This window comes from Leucopleurus acutus (genome assembly GCF_964270905.1).
Source record: "Leucopleurus acutus genome assembly, chromosome: 4".
NCBI classification, from domain to species: Eukaryota; Metazoa; Chordata; class Mammalia; order Artiodactyla; family Delphinidae; genus Leucopleurus; species Leucopleurus acutus.
Genome location: NC_139146.1, coordinates 155545463 through 155567636, shown reverse-complemented (window position 1 = coordinate 155567636; position 22174 = coordinate 155545463). Strand labels below are relative to the sequence as shown.

The following is a 22174-nucleotide window of genomic DNA, read 5'->3' as shown; positions in this document are numbered from 1 at the left end:
TATTTTTCCAAGAAGTAATTTTTTTCCTCCTAAGTAGGTAGGTTTTGTGTCACTGTGAAACTATTAATCTATGAAAAAAAATATGTAGGAGTGATATATGCAGTCCTTGCTGCTTGAAAAGTAAACTAGATGTATTGATTTGCATTATTTTAAAGAATAATATGATACCAGAGATATCTGTGCTCACCACATCACCTTGCTTCCTTTTAAGATCTTTCAGGATGGGACGGCCATGCAGTGATTTCCACACGATAGAAATAAAATCCACTATGTTATGCAGGTAGGGTAGGTGACCAGAGCTGGTGCTAAAAAGCATCAAGATTTACTGCCTAAGGCCTCCTCCACTGGTTTCTGCTTCTTTTCCAGCTGAAAATGTACATTTATAATATTTTCCTTGGAATAATTATATATATGTTATACGTTTATGTATGTCACTTACATACACAAATGTATGTATATAAAATTATTCCTTGGAATAATATAGGATTGGAGGAAAACTACACAATTAAGTGTGCATATCTTGGCCCTTCTTAGGCTTTGAGGAGAAAATTAGATTCACTAATCTGTAAAACAAAGCATTTTGCAAACATAAACCTTGATGAACCCTTAATTGTTATAGAATAATACAGGGCCTAAGATATACAAAATGGATCTCTCATGAAATATTGAATAACTGAATAAAACTAGCTTGTTATGACAACAAACTAAATGTTTTATATCAGAGAGGTCAACAGTTCAGTAGAACAGTCTTGATTCTTGTCTCCGGAGAGGAAGCTGGGATTGTCTTTAACCCGAAGGCCTCTGTTCAAATGGGAGCCTAACAACTCATTTGAATTTCAGAGGAGGTTCTCATTAAAACCGAATTTTGATAATAGTTGTTAGTCTTTGTTTTAAAAATTTAGGTATTCATGACTCATCATAATACAAGTTGCTGAAAGCCTATATGAAAATAATTATTTCCAAAACTAGAAGAGAGAAACTACAAAAGAAACTGGGACTATATGGAATGGAATTTTTTTTAATCTTTTTTTGTAAACTTTTAATTTTATATTGGAGTATAGTTGATTAGAAATGTTGTGATAGTTTCAGGTGTACAGCAAAGTGATTCAGTTATGTATATACATGTATCTATCATTTTTCAAATAACTTTCCCATTTAGGTGGTTACATAACACTGAGCAGAGTTCCCTGTACTATACAGTAGGTCTTTGTTGGTTATCCATTTTACTTTTTTAATAGATCTTTAATGGAGTATAATTGCTTCACAGTACTGTGTTAGTTTCTGTCGTACAACAAAGCGAATCAGCCGTATGCATACACATGTCCTCATATCCCCTCCCTCTTGAGCCTCCCTCCCACCCTCCCTATCCCATCCCTCTAGGTGCTCACAAAGCACTGAGCTGATCTCTTTGTGCTATGCGGCTGCTTCCCACTAGCTAAATATTTTACATTCGGTAGTGTATGTCGATGCTACTCTCATTTTGCCCCAGCTTCGTCCTCCCACCCCATGTCATCAAGTCCATTCTCTAGGTCTACCTCTTTATTTCTGCCCTGCAACTAGGTTCATCAGTACCATTTTTTTTTTTTTTTAGAGATTCCATATATATGTGTTAGCATATGGTATTTGTTTTTCTCTTTCTGACTTACTTCACTCTGTATGACAGACTCTAGGTCCATCCACCTCACTACAAATAACTCAATTTTGTTTCTTTTCATGGCTGAGTAATATTGCATTGTGTATATGTGCCACATCTTTATCCATTCATCTGTTGATGGACACTTAGGTTGCTTCCATGTCCTGGCTATTGTAAACAGTGCTGCAGTGAACATTGTGGTACATGACTCTTTGAATTATGGTTTTCTCAGGGTATATGCCCAGTAGTGGGATTGCTGGGTCATATGGTAGTTCTATTTTTAGTTTTTTAAGGAATTTCCGTACTGTTCTCCATAGTGGCTGTATCAATTTACATTCCCACCAACAGTGCAGGAGGGTTCCCTTTTCTCCACACCCTCTCCAGCATTTATTGTTTGTAAATTTTTTGATAATGGCCATTCTCACTGGCATGAGGTGATACCTCATTGTAGTTTTGATTTGCATTTCTCTGATAATTAACAATGGTGAACATCTTTTCACGTGCCTCGTGGCCATCTGTATGTCTTCTTTGGAGAAATGTCTATTTAGGTCTTCTGCCCATTTTTTGATTGGGTTGCTTGTTTTGATGATATTAAGCTGCATGAGTGGAATGGAATTTTTTAAAAATTTATTTTATTGAAGCATAGTTGATTTACAATGTTGTGTTAATTTCTACTGTACTGCAAAGTGACTCAGATATATATATATATATACACATATATATATATATATGCAGACACACATATATACATTCTTTTTTATATTCTTTTCCATTATGATTTATCACAGGATATTGAATATAGTTCCCTATGATATACAGTAGGACCTTGTTGTTTATCCATTCTTTATACAATAGTTTGCATCTGCTAATCCCAAACTCTCAATCCTTCCCTCCCCTAACCCCTTCTCCCCCTTGGTAACCATAAGTCTGTTCTCTATGTCTATGAGTCTGTTTCTGTTTCATAGATACGTTCATTTGTGTCATATTTTAGATTCCACATATCAGTGATATTATACGATATTTGTCTTTCTCTGTCTGACTTGCTTCACTTTGTATGATAATCTCTAGGTCCATCCATGTTGCTGCAAATGGCATTATTTCATGGAATGAAATTTTTTGTAGCAAATATATGATCGTGATTAAATAAATGTCCATATGGACATCCATTCAAAATGTACACAGTATTTTGCACATATATTTTATTTGAATGTATTATGTGAGTGTGTGGATTTATTGAGGACATTGTATGTATCTGGAATGAGGGATGCCAAGAAAGGTAAGTGTCTTGACTTTACCTTCTGAATTCATTGTTTAAAGGGGAAGGAAAATGTACACACACAATAAACACTGCTGTATTACAAGTTGTAATGCAATGTGGTCTAAGAGCATGCAGGAGGAAGTACCTGTCTTAACAGGGGTGGGAAGATGTATGAATGGGTCACACATGGGTACCACTTGGCTGGCTGGCTTGGATTCCTCCAGTTGTTTGTTCAGTGAATTTCCCTGAGTGTCTGATGCTTACCAGACAGACGCTGCAGGAGATCCAAGATGTAGTGTTAAACAAAACAGGCATGCCCATCAAGGTGAATAGCCATGGGGCTTCATAGTTACATTAATATGCAGTTATAGTAATGGTAATACTATGAATGAACAGAACAGGATGTTATGAGAAAAAAAATTGCAGAAAAAATAGTTTCGATTGGGAGATCGTGGTAGGCCTTCAAGGAATAGAGTTTACCAGGCAGAAAGTGGGGTTGAGGTACATTTCAAGAAAAGGAAACACTATTGACTTACTCACTCTGTCGAGAGAATGGAGATGAGATGAAACTTTATATTCATCATTGCTTAAAGTTAGAAATATAATTAAACGCTGTTAGTCTGTGAGTATTTTATCATTCAATAAAACTTTAGAGACACTTATTTCTAGTTGTGATTAGGTGAGTAAAGGACTCAGACATCAAAAACACTTAGAAATTAACATAAATTTACTACTGTTAATGCAATACTAATGGCTCCATAAAGCAAAGATATGATGGTATGGCTGATACTAATTCTTAGAGAGAAGTAAGGCAAGACCATTCTTCATATTTCTCCTTTTTCTCAATGAACACTAAACTCAACTACTTCTACTTCTGGTAGCACCATTAATACTGTGTTTTTTCTGAATTCCCAGAAGGAAAACATGCACGATTATGAAAGTAGAATGACCAATAAGCACAATCAACAGATGCCAGTAGGAAATATGAGGGGCATGACCGTCTCAGTTCAGCTGATGCTAATTAATATATTTTTCATTCAGGAGGACATCTTTCTTCAAAATTCTCCCTTCAACACAGAGTATTCATTTTCTTGGAAAAGGCAATTTAGTTGTGTTACAAAAAAATAAGTTAAAAAATAAGATAAGCCTAACTGCCTTCCAAATTTGTGACCATGCTAGACTATCAAAGTAACATATGGTGGAATCCTTCTAGGATCTGGCCCTCCCCTTGCTCTTTGACTGAATGTGTTGCTTTGGAGCACCTGACTTTGCCTGGGATGAAGGAGGGAAGTCTTCTAGGAGGTAACACTGGGCTGAGATTCACTGTGCCTTAAGAGACAAAGGGTATGGTGTGGAGGGAACTTTGCAAGCAGAGGAAACAGGATCTATGAAAGCCCTGAGGTGATGGAAAGAAGCTCTTTTTGCACAAAGAGACAAAAAGAGGGCCATGTGGCTCTAGTATAGAGAGTGAGAAGGTGGGCCTGGACTTCGAAGGATTTCGTACATTACGCTAATAAAAGCAATGGGAAGCCACCAAAACAGTAAGGGAGGGGATCTAACCTTTTCCATTTTTAATAACAGTTAATGCTTTCCGTTCGTGTGACTATTTTCTTAAAAATAGAAATTACATTTGCGTATCTCAGTACCAGGACTGCAGCGTGGCCATTTTACCTACTTCCCTTTATAAGTGATAGAGATCAGTGAGAGTCCAGGTGATGCAATAATGTCCAAAACGGTTGGGAGCATTGCCAAATGACTACTTGTGCCATGATTTTTGACTTAGATTTGTGGAGAGAAATTAGCTTCTCTGACATTTTGCTGCCTTAAACGAGAAATAACAATGTTCATTTGAACTAGACTATAAGTATTTCAAGATTCTTAAGACTGGAATTTTATTTTATAGATCTATATAACAATTCTGTTATATGCTTGTTAATATTCTTTTAAAACCCATGTACTGCTATAAACTCTGTGTTTATCTTTGAATGTAGATTGTGAATATAAAATCTCAGATGCTGGGTTCAGCTGTCTATGTTTCACTGAAAAGAAAAAAAATAGCTTTTGTAGGAATAAAATTATGACTTATTAGGGATTCAACACGTTTTCGATTTCACATTTCTTAAAATATTGAAACCTTATTTTCACTATTAACGAAACCAAGGTAATCACTTTTGTTTAGTTATTGACTTCTTGAAAGATAATACTTATAAAGCACTAACATGTATGGTTACTTTTTTCTGAGAGAAATATTATCTGAATTTGATAATTATATTTTATCAAATACGACTCATTGTAGACTATCAAGAAACACAGTAGATAAAATTTATTTTCTGAATCAGGTCATAACAGAAGTAATTTTACATTTACATTACTTACATTTGTTTCTTTATCTTTGTTAGGTTATTACCATTGGAAAACACGTTAAAGGGTACCATTACATCATTGCAAATCTGGTAGGTGAATTAATGATATTTATTATTTTAATAGAGATGCCTGTAAATTCAAAAAACTTTTATGGCCAGCATTTATCAGTGGTATTTTAAAAAACATATTTTGATTATATCAATCAATCAGAAGTGACAATATTTTTCTGAATTTGTTACACTTTAGATTTACTTTCCATTTCATATTTTCTAATCAAATTCCTATTGTTATAAATGATGTGAGAAATTATAGAACAATATTTGACAAGCTTATACTTTGTGTTAAAGGTGTATTTTAACTAAGGGAAAATTTTCAAAAAGATATAAAATTTAAGTGTCCACATTTCCCCTTGTTTCTCACTGTCACTGTAATTTATAAACTTTACCCTTTGCCCATTTCTTTAAAGTTCTTAGTATCTATAATATTTGAAATGCACATTTGTGAGAATATGTCTTGGTGTAAAATAAAGCCTGGAAATATCCAGAATATTTATATATTGTGTATTATTTATGTCTGATCTGCTACTTACTGTATAAGCAACACAATGAAAATGGAATAGCTGATCACTTTTTCATTGAGATTCCCTCAAATTAAGATTATACTGAAACATTCCCGTGATTAATTGTATCTCCCTTCGTAAGTATGATCAAAGTCAATTTAGAACGACCACTAGAAATTTATTTTTTCAAAATAGTTTTTAGATCGGCATCAATGTGAGCTTGAGGCTCCCCTGCTGCAAAGGTCTACGTTCTTTAAACAAGTATGATTCTGCTCAACTGAGGGCTGCGTCTCCCCAGCCTCAGAAAAAAAGGCGATTAAAAGAGTGACAAGAGCAGAGAATGAGTGTATTCTCAGTAGCATTATAGGACTGTGAAAATTTCCTATTTATACAGATGAGGATTTATGATGTCACTTGTGGAATATTAGATTGTTATGTCACAAGACATTATTTCCAGTAGTCACGGAGAGATTTAAAAACCCCACAACCTTACCAGTGATAAATATTGTTTTCACTAGAAAGTGGCACCAGTGATAAAGAATATTCAATCTCAGACCTACATATATTGAGAGAAGTTGGTTGTTCAAGATAAAATTTCTGTTTGGCAATGAAATGGCTCATCGCTATAATAATTTTTTAGAACTTACCCTTATAATATGGCTTATAGATCCTAAATGAGTCCCGACCAGAGCAGCGAGAGTTAAAATAAGTGAAGCTCTGTAATCAGGCGTTCCAGAACCACATTCTGTGCAGGGAACAGCCTGGCCAGTCAGTCCCTGTGTGACCTGTGCCATTGATGAACAGCACAGAGCCACACCGAAAGCTGTGATCTTTAAAAATGTCCAGATGGAGAAGGTTATATTGGGACATTGAGAAATAATGGCAGAAGGAGGTCATCAATTTGAGAGTTGATATTAGATGCTGTGAAAAAGGAAACATGTGTTGACCAACGTAAAAAGGTTCAAAAATAAAAGCAAGTTCTTGCTGCTGTCATGCTGCTGTAGGGAGAAATCTACATAACATTTTATCTGAATTCAAGTTGTGTTTTTCCTTCTCTGAATACTTGGTATCCTCGCCATATGGAATTTCTAGTGAATCAGTAAATTCAAAGAATCTGTAGAGTGCTGCAGTTTCTGAGAATCTCTAGGGCACTTGAAAATTCCAGTGACATTTAAAATTGGAGCATGCCATCCAAAGTTGAAGGGCTTTCATCTTCCAAAGTCTTGGTTGGGAATGTCCCTTCTTCCATGTCCAGTGGCTAATGGGTGTTAAAGGAGGTGGTTGTAAAAGATAGAAAAATCCTCAGATATTGTTAGTGACTTATTTCTTCAGGAATTGCTGAATGCTCGATTAGGCCCCCAAACACAGGCTATAGTTCAGTTCCTGATACGTCATTAAAGGGAATAAAGGATGAGGAAGCGGTCAGAAGGGATCCAATTCTCGTTTCTTCAGCCCTTCAGAATCAGACGAAAAGCCCTGCAATCCGCCCACCTGACTGCCTTACAGTGAGGTTCACTCATCAACCAGCCCTGCCCGTGCACATAGAAATTCCAAGAAATGTTTTGGCATCTTCCTCTTAGACAGCCAAGCATTACCAGACTTTTGAGAAAAGAGTCTTTGCCATGAGGGATGCAATACAAATAAGCAAGTACACGGAAACAAGGCAGGCAGGAATCAGGAGAAAAATGCTTCAAATTGTAAGAATATCTTCAGAGAAATAAGATAAAATATGTTATCCATAAAGAGGAGAAAAGGCTGCTATAAAAAAATTCAAGGGACAAGAAAGAGCTCTGGGAAGTTAACTTATTTTTTGTAGAATAACTAGTAAAATTACATGAGTTTGAAGGTAAAGTTGAGAAAATCTTCCAGATTATGGGGCAAAATGACAATACAATAAAAAACGGTGTATGTGGAGAAAACTGAGGGACTCAGATGTTTAATCTAGGGGTTGCGATGTCTTATTAATAAACCTTCTAAACAGACATAGTGAAAACAGGGGAAGGAAATTATCAGAGAAACACTCAGAAAAATTTCTGGTACTAAATGACATAAATCTGCCTGTTGAGTACACACAATAATGAAAGACAAAAGGCTTCTTTCGTAAACTACCACCATGAACTTTCAGAGATAAATAGAAGATCTTAAAGTTTATGACAGGTGGGAAGCCGGAAGGAGTATGAAGCAGGTCACAGACAAAAAATAATTAGAAATAATGCTGTTGTATTTTTCAGTAGAAACAGTAAGTCAGTAGAACAATGCCTTCAGATTATCAGGGTTCCAACTTAAAATGCTATACCCAGCCAAAATACCAGTCAAGTGTCAGAGAAAACAAGGTATTTACAGACATTCAGTGTCTCAAAAAAGGTACCTCCACGTGTCTCAGGAGACTACTGAGGACTCTAGCTGAAGAAAGGGGTAAAACAGGAGAGAAAAGTGATGGAGGATACAGAGAAGCTACTCAGAAAAGAGGGGAAGGGGCACTTCAGGAGAACAATTGCAGAGCAGATGAAAGAGGAACCATTCAGATTGCAGCGTTAAGGTGGAAGGCTCCAGGAGGCAGGGGAAAAGAGAGATGACTTGATATGTTTCAATATTTTAATTGAAAAAACTTTTACCCATATGAACATGAAAATTTTTACATGGAGCAACTGGAGAAAAAATAAGAAAGAGAAAGCTCTAGCAGTGAAAACAATGAAGCAATCATTAACATTAGAATAAAATACTATTCAAGAAGGAAAGTGCAATCCAAACACGTTATTTGGCTTTGCTCTGAAAAACAGAATTTTAACTGTGAAAACAATGAACATTAAAATGGCTGAGGAGATAGAAGGTTTGCTTATGAGACTTACATACTCATCTGGCACGAGTATAAACTGAAGAAGAAAATCTAACATGGGTAAGTTAGGAAAGAAGAACAAAAATGTGTCATGCCGAATTACAGAGGTAAATACACGAAAAACAAAAATTACTGAAATTGATTGTTTTGAAGCAGCTTAACTGAGGCATGTGTGGGTCAGAACAGAAAATCTATGAATTTTGTTATATACATTTTCCTCTATTTGCATTATTTGATAAAAAGAAAAAGCAAAAATATGAGCCAATCACAGCGTAATTATCCTTCTCCACACAAATAATATTAAACTATATTTTTAATATCAACAACAAAGAAAAGGCTCTCATATTTAGGTCAAAATATTTCCAATTCTTCTGTGTGATAATAAGGAATAAGTGTATAAGATGAAAATATTTATAATTGTGACTTCTAAAAATTGTGATTTCATCTTTCAGAGAATGTACTCCCAAATTGAGCTATACTTTATGGCAGCACAAGATTTGAAAGCAGTGGAAACACTATATGATAGTTTTAGTAATGACTGAATTCATTCTAACAATGCAGTAGAAGTGGCTTTTTAAAATTTAATACATTTTATAGAAACTCAGTTTCATGCTTAAAGTGAAAATGCTTAATTGTTCTCCAGTAATGACAACGCATTTGGTACCTTCCCTTCTCATTGACAAGGTTTTGTATCACCTGAGGGAGTGGACAGTTTAAATAGGAATAACCGTCACGCAATGTTGTAGCTCTTGGAGAAGTAGCTTAATGTTTGTATGTGGTGGTGCTTTGTGTAAATACAGTAAATAAAACCCAGTTCTTATCCTTGGAAGATTTCTCAATAATACAGAGAACTTTTATGTAAGTATGACCAATAAACAATCATTGATTAAGGACCCGCTGTGACCAGGATGAGGCTAGGTGCTGGGGAAGAATACTGGCTGTTAAAATACATGAAACATTTACTATAGGCTTTTTATCTCCCTCATGAGTTCTTTGAAATTTGTAAATCCACAATGTATAGAGCTATTTGCTTAACGTTAAGTTCTATTTGGTTCTTAATAGAAAGCATGACATAAATATGTTCTCTGTCCAGGGATTTACCGATGGAGACCTATTAAAAATTCAGTTTGGAGGTGCAAACGTCTCTGGATTTCAGATAGTAGACTATGATGACTCCATGGTATCTAAGTTTATAGAGAGATGGTCAACACTGGAAGAAAAAGAATACCCTGGAGCACACACGACTACAATTAAGGTACATATCTATCAGGATCTACTTCTACCTCCATCACCATGTCTATCCCCACCTCCACCTCCATCTCCATTTCCACCTCCGCCTCCACCATCTTCACCTCCCTCTCCCCTCCCCTCCCCTCCCCCTCCCCTCCCCTCCCCCTCCCCATCCACCCTCATCTCTATCTCTATCTAACTGTGGGTGAGTAGCCTGTTCTCTGGGACACCTTAGGAAGAAGATAAAAGTCTCAATTTGTTTTCATAATTAACAAAATAAATATAATGATTTATGTAATCAATAAACTTTGAACGCTAAATGCCATGCACTGCTCTGTAATAAGCGCTACCCAGACTCATCTTCTATTCTCTGTGTGTCTGGACACCTTGAGGTCTTCACTGGTTTATTCAGTGTACTTTATTGTGCATATACATACATGCATATATTTACCCCCAAATATGACATATTTCTGCTGTCGATAGGAAGGGGTTTCTTTTTCTTCTGTTCATCACCTGATTGAGAGCAGAGATAAGAGTAAAACCAGAGGGAGGAAGAGTGAGTGAGATGAGATCATGTTCACTTTTTGAGACTAGGTTTATGAAAAATAAAAGCTGCAGAATATTGTCAAATGTATAGTGATCTGTTTGTCTGTGTTATCTGTGTCTTATATTGCAGGTTGCGCAAGAACCAGTCAGGGACAGTGTCATTTCAGTTGCTCTCATAGTTATGTTCATACATCCTGGAGAAGTTTTGTTGATGTTGTTGTTTTCTGCACAAACTGGCTTTAAATTTGCGTCTGGTTGTGAGACTGGTGCTAGATAAGAATTAGAAACTTTTAAGTTTTCTCCTTTGGGGTGTGTAAATGGAGCCTATTAATTCAACGTCAAATTTAGGAAAGCATCCCATAGGATGCTAAAGCTTAGCCCGGAGCTAAGTTTTTCTCTAAAGTAGGTGACTTCTCGTTTGGTGACCTTGACTGAGATTCAGCACATACACATGTATAAAGGACTTGAGGGCCGTGGGCCTGCCACCATTTAACAGGGCTGCTTAGAAGGGAGGGGACCCCATCAGTGTCTGTCTCCTCCTGTTCAGCAGGGGTCTGACTGAGGCCCACATCCGCTGGGATTGCAGGCTTCCCTGCACCCAGATGTGCTGCCGGTGAAGTCCTCTGATGGAGCGTGCACGTGGCATTCACCCTCAGATGGGACTGACATTCCTTTGAACGCTCTGCTAGTCATCGTGGAGCCTCCCACTGCTGCTGGCTGTGAGAAGAATGAAAGCGAAAGGAGATGATTCTCTTCTCACGGAAGGCATATGGTTATTAAAGTTCACGTGCTGTGCCTCAAAGCGCAAGCGATTTAGGGGATAAGAGAGCAATGCATTCTGCTAACATTGTTGCTAAGACCTAGCACCAGAGTTCACTCTGCTGGTGACCTTTCTTTGCTCCCTTCTGGCTGTAACATTTCTCTCCAGAGCGGCTCCCTTTTGGTTTCTTCTGACAAGTTTCAGAAAGGTCGTGGTGGCCCTTCCTTGTGGGGCGCCGCAAAGAGCATAGGCTTAAAAGTTTAAAGACACAGCCTCGCGAGTAGGTCTGTGTCGTTATTCCCTTCTTGCCCCCAGGTTCTTCAGAACTTTTTTTTTTTATTATTCCATACATGTGTGTTAGCATATGGTATGCCGCATAGCACAGGGAGATCAGTTCAGTGCTTTGTGACCACCTAGAGGAGTGGGATAGGGAGGGAGACGCAAGCGGGAGGGGATATGGGGATATATGTATACATATAGCTGATTCACTTTGTTATACAGCAGAAACTAACCCACCATTGTAAGGCGATTATACTCCAATAAAGATGTTAAAAACAAAACAAAACAAAACACAGCCTCTTTCATGTTCTGTGTATCCCTTGAGGTAGTACAAGGACCCTGCCCCAAGGCTACACTGTTGTTTCCTGACTGCCCCTCCCTTGTCTCCGCATCCCCTCCCTTCCCTGATTAGCGGCTGTTTGAACCTACCGGTTGGAACTCAGGGAAGGTCCTGGAGGCCAGATTAAAGGAGCGCAGGCCCTGCACACACCCTGGTCCTTATCAGCAACCCCGCCCTAGAACCATTGCTGTAGAACTCCTCACCAAATCCTTCCGGGTTGGGACACACAGTTTTTCAGGGCACGAGCCTGCACGAACAGCAAAGCAATAAAGCTGTTCTTTTCTACTTCACCCTCCACCCCACAAAAAGTAGGCTGTCAATCACTTTTTGACCCTCGGCCCCAAAATTGAACAACATTTACAAAGACTCACTTAGCACAGCTTTGGAAACAGAGGTGCCGGTAGGAGATATATCTTATATGGTCTTTGAAGCTCGATAAAAAGTACTGAAAATCTGTGTGGAGGATGTGCCTCTGGGTGGGAGTTCATCCTAACACGGAGGCATATTGCTCATGTTACTAGACAGCCGGGAACTCAATATATTTTTAAAGAATGACTCTTGCCTTTGATAATCCAAAGCCTTATGGAGGATGCAAACATGCCCGTAAGCAAATATAATAGAGAGTGATACATGTAAACTGTGGCAGCTCCTACACATGATTAGGACAGTACGGTAGGAAGGCTTTCCAGAGGTAGGACGCCTGAGCAGGGCTTTGCCCATGAGCCATGCCACAGCGTAACAGGTCCAGGGAAATCGGGAGGAGTGAGGTGTCAACAGGTGTAAAGAGTAATCCCAAGACAGGACTTTCATGGTTGTTTCTGTCATGATTGTTTCACGGGCAGAAGAAAGGAAGAAAAACTAGATAGGGAACAATATACCATTTCCTAATACAAACAAGCATATATCATCTGTCCAAGGGAAAATATCTCGAATGCGGTTATCTCTTTTTACATTGTGTTTTGGGTCACGGACTGTACCGGGTATGTTGCTAGATAATTTAAATCGTAAACTTATGCTATAGGCATGAGAGCCTGTAAAAATATAATTCATTACATCAAGTCCTCTCCGTAGTTAGGCATTGGAAATTATATAATTTATATCAAGTTGTGGGACTATTAAATTAATAATTATTTAAAACTTCTGGTCTTCCTTGAAAGTTAACGCACCTTCCACAGCTTCCTAATTAAAATCAATCTTATTCAATAAATACAAGTAAACCTTATGTGCTTCAATATTTCACATATTTTAATAACCACCGAATATAGATTGCAAATGTTAAATTTCTTCATTCTTATATCCTGTGCCAAAAATAACTCTAGAGATTTAAAATCTGACTCTCTTTCACTAACGTGCTAATTTGGGGCAGTATTCACTTATTCATTCATCAATTCATTATACATTTTACTGAGTTTTTACTCTGCAAGCGGTCACTGTTCTAGGTGTCAGAGAAAAGACAAAGTTCCCGTCTTCAAGGGGTCGATCGTCTTCAGGCTAGAAACCAGCAATCACCTTGTATTAACTTTGGTGGAAGTTGTCTTACGGACGCGTTAATATCAACGCATTCTCAACTTCTGATTTCCACCTCTGCTCCCTCTTCATCCCCTGAAACACTATTCCTACAACAACCCTTCCCTCTCAGTTGATGGCAACCCCATCTTTTCAGCTGTTCCTTCAGCCAAGGACTTGCAAGTGTCCCGGAGCCCTCTCTCACCCGGTGGCCCACATCCAGTCTGTCAGGAAACACTGCGCCTCTTCTGCACCCACACTAAATCCAGCCCCCATGGCCCTGCTGCTGGGTTACTGCAACGATCTCCTAGACGGGGTTCCCTGCCTCCTGACTGACCCCTCTCTCTCCCATGCTTGTGGTCCTTTTAAAATGTAAATTACATTGTGTCCCTGCTGCTCTCCGGCCCCCCAGCCCTGTGGCCATCCATACCACAGCAGTGCAAGCCAGACTCACCCCACTGACCACGAAGCCCTCCGTGCTCCGCCTTCCTCTCTCGGGCTCTCCCCTCACTCCCTCTGCTTCAGCTACAGTGGCCTTCCTGCCAGTTCTTTTTTTTTAATTTTTATTGGACTATAGCTGATGTACAATGTTGTGTTAGTGTCAGGTGCACAGAAAAGTGACTCATTTATACAGATCCACAGATCCACTCTTTTTTAGGTTCTTTTCCCATATAGGTCATTACAGAGTATTGAGTAGAGTTCCCTGTGCCCTACAGCACGTTCTTACTAGTGATCTATTTTATATGTAGTAGTGTGTATATATCAATCCCAATCTCCCAGTTTATCCCCCCTGTCACTGCCTGGTAACCATAAGTTGTTTTCTACATCTGTGAATATATTTCTGTTTTATAAATAAGTTCATTTGTACCCTTTTTATAGATTCCACATATAGGTGATATGATACGGTATTTGCCTTTCTGTCTGACTTACTTCACTTAGTATGATAATCTCTAGGTCCACCCATGTTGCTGCAAATGGCATTATTTCATTCTTTTTTATGGCTGAGTAATATTCCATTGTATACATGTACCACATCTTCTTTATCCAGTCATCTGTCGGTGGGCACTTAGGTGGTTTCCATGTCTTCGCTGTTGTAAATAGAGCTGCTATAGACATTGGGGTGCACGTATCATTCTGCCGTTTTTTAAGCATGGGAGACACGTTCTCTCTTCAGAGCCTTTGCACTGGCTCTGTCCTCTTCTGGACTCTTCTGCCCTTAGCATCTGCAAGGCTAAGCCTCCTGCCCTCTGTAGCTCTTTGTTCAGTTTTAACGACCCCAGAAGCAGGTTCTCTATTTAAACTTGCAATCTCCCACCCATTAGGGTGTGTTCCATCCCCCTTCCCTGCTCCAGCTTTTTCGTATGTTTCCCTTTAATAGCTCCTAGTCTACTGTATGTATAATGAATGTATTCATTACCTTGTTAATTGTTTTCTCCATCTTGAAAGTAAGTGACATGTGGGCAGGAGTTTTTGTTGGTGTTTGTTTGTTCACTGGTTTCGTTTGCTCCCAGGCTCCTAGAATAAGACCTGGCACAGAGCAGCTATTTATTAAAGGCTTTCTGAATGAACAGACAGAGGGAAGCAAAAGTTCTGTGGTAGCACCCTTAAGAGGCCCCTAACCCCAGTTCTAGACGTAAGAAAAGGCTTCCTTCTTTGAGGAAATCATATGGAATTTAAAACCTGAAGGAGAGGTAGGTATCAGGAGAAAGAAGGGACAGCAACTTCCCATAGAGAAAATGAGAAATTAAAGTCTGGTGTGCAAGGAAAGTGTAAATATTTCTGTAAGGCTGGAGGCTGAGCAGAGGTGTTGGGGGAATTCTGAGAAATACTTATACATATGCAGGCTCCAGATCTTGAGGGCCTTGCTGACCTACTAAGGAATGCTTAGTCTCATTCTGAGAGCAGCAGGGACCCCCTAGAGGAGAGCCATCACCACAGTTGTGAAACAGGAAGTTAATGGGCTGCCTTGGCGACAAGAGAACTTGGTGGCAGGAGAGCTTTTAGGGTGATGCAGGAACAATGCAGACAACGGCTGTCAGTTGTCTGAATGGTGGTTGTGGTCTGAGGTGGGGGAAATAAATGGATTTGTTGCCCAGTTCTCTCCATTTCTTTAGAAATAATAATCGCAAAAATCACAACCATGCTTTTATAACGTATTGATATAAATTCAGCTGAGAGGTATTTGTGGATGGAAAACAAGACTCAGAAAAGCAGTCTCCTTCCTTCCTTCTGTCTTCTTGGTCTCTCGTCTCATGCCAGGATTTGCACAGAAGGCACAGAACAGAGATTTGCTGAAATGAAGAGGAATAAAGCGAAAACTAGGGCAACCCTTTGAAAATATCGTCACAGAGAAAGAAGAAAATAAGTAATTATCATTGCTCTAGGTTGGGGTTTAAATTCCTGCCCTTAGCATCTGCTGTGTTCTTTTACTCAGCCGTGGCAGAAAAGTCGTGTTATTTTATGGGATGAAATAGAAAATTCTGTAGTAATCAGACCTGAACCATCGCGGCGCTTGGGTTTAAATGGGACAATTAAAGGGAGCATTTTACCTTCCTCAAGAAGATGTTGACAAAGAGGCAGATGATAGAGATGATTTGCCACTATCTCCAAACTAATTTACACACATTTCTATTTTGAGGTGGATTTTCAGCGTTCTCGGGGTCTCAACAACCTGCAAGATGTAACCATCCATTCTACCTTGTCAAGTGGCCAGTTTGAACCTAGTTTGACTTGTGTCTGCCGGGCCTGCCAGTGTCAAGGAATTCACCCCTAACACAGGACTGACATTGTGTGCCACTTAAATAATGGCTTTCCTGCAAGAATTCCATTTTACTCAGGAAAAGACTTAAAGCAGCAATTCGAACTTTCTTAATTGCTATCCTAAGAGACTTATTAGACCTGTCTGGAAATAGCATAATCTTTTTGAGTTTGGTAATTAGTGCTGTGCATTAAATAGTGCCCTGGTGGCTTCATAGAATTAATTCTGCTTCTCGAATGTTTTAACTGACCAAACCCACTGCTGGCACAGTCTAGTCCCCTACAACGAACATTAAAGTATTTTGACATGCAACAAAAAAGAGGCTTGACAAATTTAGTCCGTTATGTTTTGTGGTTTAAAAAGTGTGTTTATGGGCTTCCCTGGTGGCGCAGCGGTTGAGAGTCCGCCTGCCGATGCAGGGGACGCGGGTTCGTGCCCCAGTCCGGGAAGATCCCACGTGCCGCGGAGCGGCTGGGCCCGTGAGCCATGGCCGCTGAGCCTGTGCGTCCGGAGCCTGTGCTCCGCGACCGGAGAGGCCACAGCAGTGAGAGGCCCGCGTACCAAAAGAAAAAAAAAAGTGTGTTTATGACCGAAATAAACCCATAAATTGAAAATTCGATATTGATAACATTACATATTTCATAAAAATTACTTGAGAAATAATTTATTAAGCTATTGCAATACATCTTACACCATGAAAAATAAAAATACATTACCACTGCTTGAATTATAATGCAGGATATCTGGGTTCATCTCAGGTCCACATTTTTTGGTCTGCAAAGGGAATAAGTGTCCACGATCTCTGAGATTTCTCCCAAATCTCTAATACCATGATCATGCGACATGCAAATTTAGGCATGCAAAAGCATATGCTAACATTTCTAATTTTTGCCAAATTTATGACCCTCAAGAGGCTCCTCTGTCTCTTAAAGATTGTAGTGACTTTGAGCAGGTCACCTCCGCTGAAATCAAATCTTAAATTACCCTGGAAAATATTGGTTTTGTTGTTCATAGACTACAAAGAATAAGCCACTTTCACCTGTTAGAAGGTGCCTAAGAAGTGGGGAGCATCGGGGGGAGGAACTCATGCAACGAACAAGTAAAATACCTGCCTCTAAGAAAAGCCTTTTCTCTTCTCTGGGTGAATCAAAACCAAGCACTGTGTTGATTCGAGTATCTCTTTTCTATCTTGATGAATCTGATTCGTTTTAGCTGAAAATTTGAATCCCTACGTGAATCTAGAGTTTCGGAATGTAAAAGTCTTGGTCCTTAAGCAAGATTTTCAGCCAGGGTCAATAGCCAATCTGGCTAATTTAGGCAAAGATACGTTGTTTTTAATATATTCTTTCTACATTCAAGAGTCTTTCACCCCAGTGTATTAAAAATTATTTTTATTATTCATAGAGAATGATAAAAAAGGATGTTAATGGTGGTTTCCTGCCAGTGGAGCTGTCTTTTCCCCCTTGAAAATGTGATACAGCTTGTGTGCTTACTAAAGATGTTGAGTTTTGTTTTTGTTTTTGTTTTGCGGTACGCGGGCCCCTCACCGTTGCGGCCTCTCCCGCTGCGGAGCGCAGGCTCCGGACGCGCAGGCTCAGCGGCCATGGCTCACGGACCCAGCAGCTCCGCGGCACGTGGGATCTTCCCGGACCGGGGCACGAACCCGTGTCCCCTGCATCGGCAGGCGGACTCTCAACCACTGCGCCACCAGGGAAGCCCAGATGTTGAGTTTTTATTAGCTTTCTAATTAAGACTTTATTTTTGTAGAGCAGGTTTAGGTTCACAGCAAAACTGGGCAGAAAGTACAGACATTTCCCGTATATCCTCTTCTCCTACACTTGCACAGCCTCCTCCAATATCAACTCCACTCACAGAGTGATTCATGTGTTAGAATTGATGAGCCTTCATCGACACGTCGTATTTACCCAAGGTCTACAGTTTACATTACTGTTCACTCTTGTTATACATTTTACGGGTTTGAACAAATGGACAGTAACATGCTTTCATTAGTATAGTTTCAGACAGAGCATCTCCACTGCTCTAAAGGTGGCTTCACCTATTCGTCCTTCCCTCCCCCCAGCCCCTGGCAACCACTGTCTCCGTAGTTTTTACTGTCTCCATAGTTTTGCCTTTTCCAGAAGGTCATATAGTTGGAATTATATAGTCTGTAGCCTTTTCTGGTGGGCTCCTTTCACTTAATCATCTGCGTTTAAAGTCCCTCGTTGTCTGCGAAGCTTGGTACTTTGCTCTTTTGTGGTGATGATCTTATTGCATTGTCTGCATGCACCCCAGATTATCCACTCATTTATTGAAGAATATCTTGGTTGCTTCCAAGTTTTGGCAATTGGGAATGAAGCTGCTATGAGCACCCGTGTGGTGGTTTTTGAGTGGACATACGCTTTCAGCTCCTTTGGGTAAACACCAAGGAGTGTGATTGCTGATCCTATGGTAAGAGTCTGTTTAGTTTTGTAAGAAGCAACCTGTCTGCCAAAGTAGCCATATACCATTTTGTGTTTCCACCGATAATGAGTGAGAGTTCCTGTTCCTCCAGTGATGTTTAGTCTTACTGAAGATTTTGCAGTTTTATGCAGTGAAACTACAAAGGTCACATGTCCAAAAGGCTTAGAGGAAATTAACGATGACCTTATCACAGACAGGCCTTTTCCAGAGGTTAGACTTCAGTTGAATTTGAAATGAAGAGAAGTGAATAATTTTAAGTTTATAATGTATTTCATAATAATGTTTTTCTTTTCTATGGCTTTAGTTGATTCTAGACCATTGCCAAGAAGTTTAAAAAAAAAGACTTTCTAAAATTTTCTTATAAGCTTAGTTATTTTTCCTAGAGCTCATCATTTTTGACTATGTTGATAATTTTGTAATGGAGAAACTGAGAATTGTTATATTGTGTAAGATTCTCTAGGGAGATATCATTCTATTGATAATAATTTTAACTAAATAATTGGTGCTATTTTAAAAATGATTATGGAAAAGTTATCAGTCTATAAGACTTACAGCCCAAAGTATGTTACACAAATGCTAGTTTTATGGAAAGTAACTGATGTTAAGGAAAAATTTTAAATGGTAATTAGTTTGGGCAATGCTGACCAAACAAAGTTAAACTGGGATTGTTACTGCAGTATTTCTCAGGGCCTTTAATATGCCAACGTGAGAACCATCTTCTGAACTTATTGGATCCGAGACTCTTGGAGATCAGGATGGCAGTTTTCAAAATGTTGTAAAAATAAGCTAGTTTTGAACAAGTTAGATCGTAATAAAAGGAAAAAAGAAGACAAACATGCTGGTTAATAACTTGCATTTTTAGCGTATTTTTCAACCCATCGGCTTATCGTTCCCTGTAACTTTATGCATTTGATGTGGAATTTGCCAAATAAGGGGACCAACAGTTCCAGTGTGCCTGGGACTCCACACTTTTTGATCCAAAACTGGGACAGGCCCAGGCAAATCAGGAAGGTCAGTCACCCTCATTACTTCAAATGCCTTCACCTTTGTCACATATTTTTGTGACCCTGAGAAAAACATAACTTGTAACTTGCAGTCTTCACCTATAAAATTGGAATAAAAATATTTGTTGCATAGAGGTTTTTGTTTCTTTTCTTTTAAAGGACTTACTAGGAAACTATCCAACTCAGGTTTGGCTCGTAGCGAACTAGGTCAACCTGAATTCTTCCTTTCTCCCTCACCTTCCTTTCCAACACTACTATGACGTAGAGCAGACGTTGTTCTCCTTATTTTATTGATAAGGAACTTCGGACACTGATGCTTCAGTGAACTTGCTCAAGGCAACAGAGCTGTAAATGGCGAAATCAGGACTTGAGGCAGCCCTGACAGAAATCAGAAGGTGCTGTATTCCGTGCTTTCTAAACTATACTCAGTTCAATTTCAAGTGTCAACGAATATTCGCAAAGTGGCCATTCATAGGAAATTTTGTAACGCTTTGATAATGCTAAAGCCTAGTACTTCCTTTTTTTTTTTTTTAACATCTCTATTGGGGTATAATTGCTTTACAATGGTGTGTTAGTTTCTGCTGTATAACAAAGTGAATCAGCTATACATATACATATGTTCCCTAGTACTTCCTTTTTGAATGGCGTTTCTTTTTCTATCTTCACACCGTGCAGGTAACATATGTTTCAGAACAGGTGGTATCATTATGGAGATCCATAAAGTTTTATATTATAGCCCATTTATCCTCTTTGAATATTCATTAAATTTGAAATGTATGTAGAACTCCTTTTCATCTCCTCTTTTTTTTTTTTTGGCTGTAAGACTACCCTTTCAGGTATCAGTGATTATAGTAACGCATTATTGAATAATATCTGATCACTATTGGGCCTAACAAACATGTTTAAGATGCTTATTTTATTTTTGAAAAATAAGTCTCAATAAAGATACATTTGAAATGGAATAAAAAGCACATTTGGAAAACGGACCATAAAAACGTTTTCCCAGATTTCTTCTTCAAGTGTGGATAGGAGTGATTGTGATATAGCATCACAGAACATAATGGTCCCCAGTGAGATATAAATTTCCAACTCAGCTGAGGGATTTCACAGAACATCAGGGCAGAGATGATGCATTTGTTTTCGAAGAAGGAGATCTTACATCACCATCACGTTCCCTTCAAATGAATTTACATCTCGTTTAGTGAATGGTAGAATAAAACTGAAATATTTAACTGTCCAGTCAAAAACGTGATATATTTGTTGAGAAAAATAAATGAGCCACATATGCAGAACATGAACAAGAAGGAGGTACGGATACAGAATCTGTTGATTTTCTCGCAGCCCCGAATTGTGTCTGTGATTGTGACTTTTAATTTACAGTGATAATAGGCTTGAGACTTGATTAGATTTGAACATTTGAAAAAGGTTGGAAGGATTTTTCTTCTTAGTGAGCTCGTGCCCTGAGTCATAATGATAACACACTGCGTGGACTTAAATACTTTTAGTTCATCCAGCCTCATCTTATTTTTTAATGTAGCTCACCAACATTTATAGACCTCTGAAACATTTAGCAGATGGCTTTATAGATTTCTCATAGCAATGTGAGCAGGGTAACTGAAGGAAGAGTCTGCCTTTTAACTATGATCATCACTCTCAAATACAAACTGCAGTACAGGTTTCTGTTTAGCAGTGGATGGACTGCTGTATAAGAAAACAAACTAATTGTTTTTTTCTCCTCTAGGAGAATAGAGACAGTCATATAAGTGAGGCAGGAAAAAGCTGATGTGATATCTCCATTTCTCCAAGAAGTCTTCTCCTAAGTAGATACGACTTAAAACAATATTCTTGATATAATACAGTTTTTTTTTAAAAAAGGTACATGGTTATTGTAGAATACTTGGAAAAGAAATATCATGTATGTTTCCTCCCTGTTATTCTAACGATTTTGTTTATTTTTCTTTCCTTTTTTTGTTGAAGGGATATAACCATTGTTTATTACTCTCACTTTTTGTTGAAAAAACTTTAGTTGTAATACTGTTTTTCACTTATTTTATAGCTAACATTATTTGTATTGTTACAAATTGTTATTAGTAGAACTTTTTAATGGCTACATAATACTTCCACAAGGCAGAAAGCATAGTGTATTTTTTTTTAAGAATTTTTTTTTGATGTGGACCATTTTTAAAGTCTTTACTGAATTTGTTACAATATCGCTTTTGTTTAATGGTTTAGTATTTTGGCTGCAAATCATGTGGGATCTTAGCTCCTCAACCAGGGATCGAACCCACACCCCCTGCACTGGAAGGAGAAGTCTTAACCACTGGACTGCCAGGGAAGTCCCAGAAAGCATGGTTTTTAAACGTTCCTTTACTCTCAGAAATCTAGGTTCCTTCTAATTTTTGCATATTACAAATGATACTGAAATGAATAGCTTGTGTGAAAATTCTCTGTATTTGAGAATATTTTCTCAGGATAAGTTCCCAGTAATTGAAAATTACACTTTCAATCCAAGAATATAAGTTGCCTAAATGGATATGTAACAGTATATTTTGCTAATATCTTGCATGTACAGTTTGAAGGAAGAGGTTGCAGATTTTGGAAAAAATAGTGATGGGTTTTATTTAGATCCATCTAGTAGAGG

The 22174-nt window shown here is 38.5% G+C and overlaps 1 protein-coding gene across 2 annotated transcripts in view; it reads left to right on the top strand.

Moving 5' to 3' along the window:
* Positions 1 to 22174, top strand: part of GRIA2 (glutamate ionotropic receptor AMPA type subunit 2) — a gene marked incomplete at both ends in the record, with an annotated part of 153617 nt that overhangs the window by 89170 nt on the left and 42273 nt on the right. For both annotated transcript variants that reach the window (XM_082838458.1, XM_082838459.1), the window contains 2 exons: positions 5291 to 5344; positions 9744 to 9905. In XM_082838458.1, coding sequence (XP_082694584.1) covers positions 5291 to 5344; positions 9744 to 9905 — 216 coding nt within the window. The remainder of the gene's footprint in view (positions 1 to 5290; positions 5345 to 9743; positions 9906 to 22174) is intronic.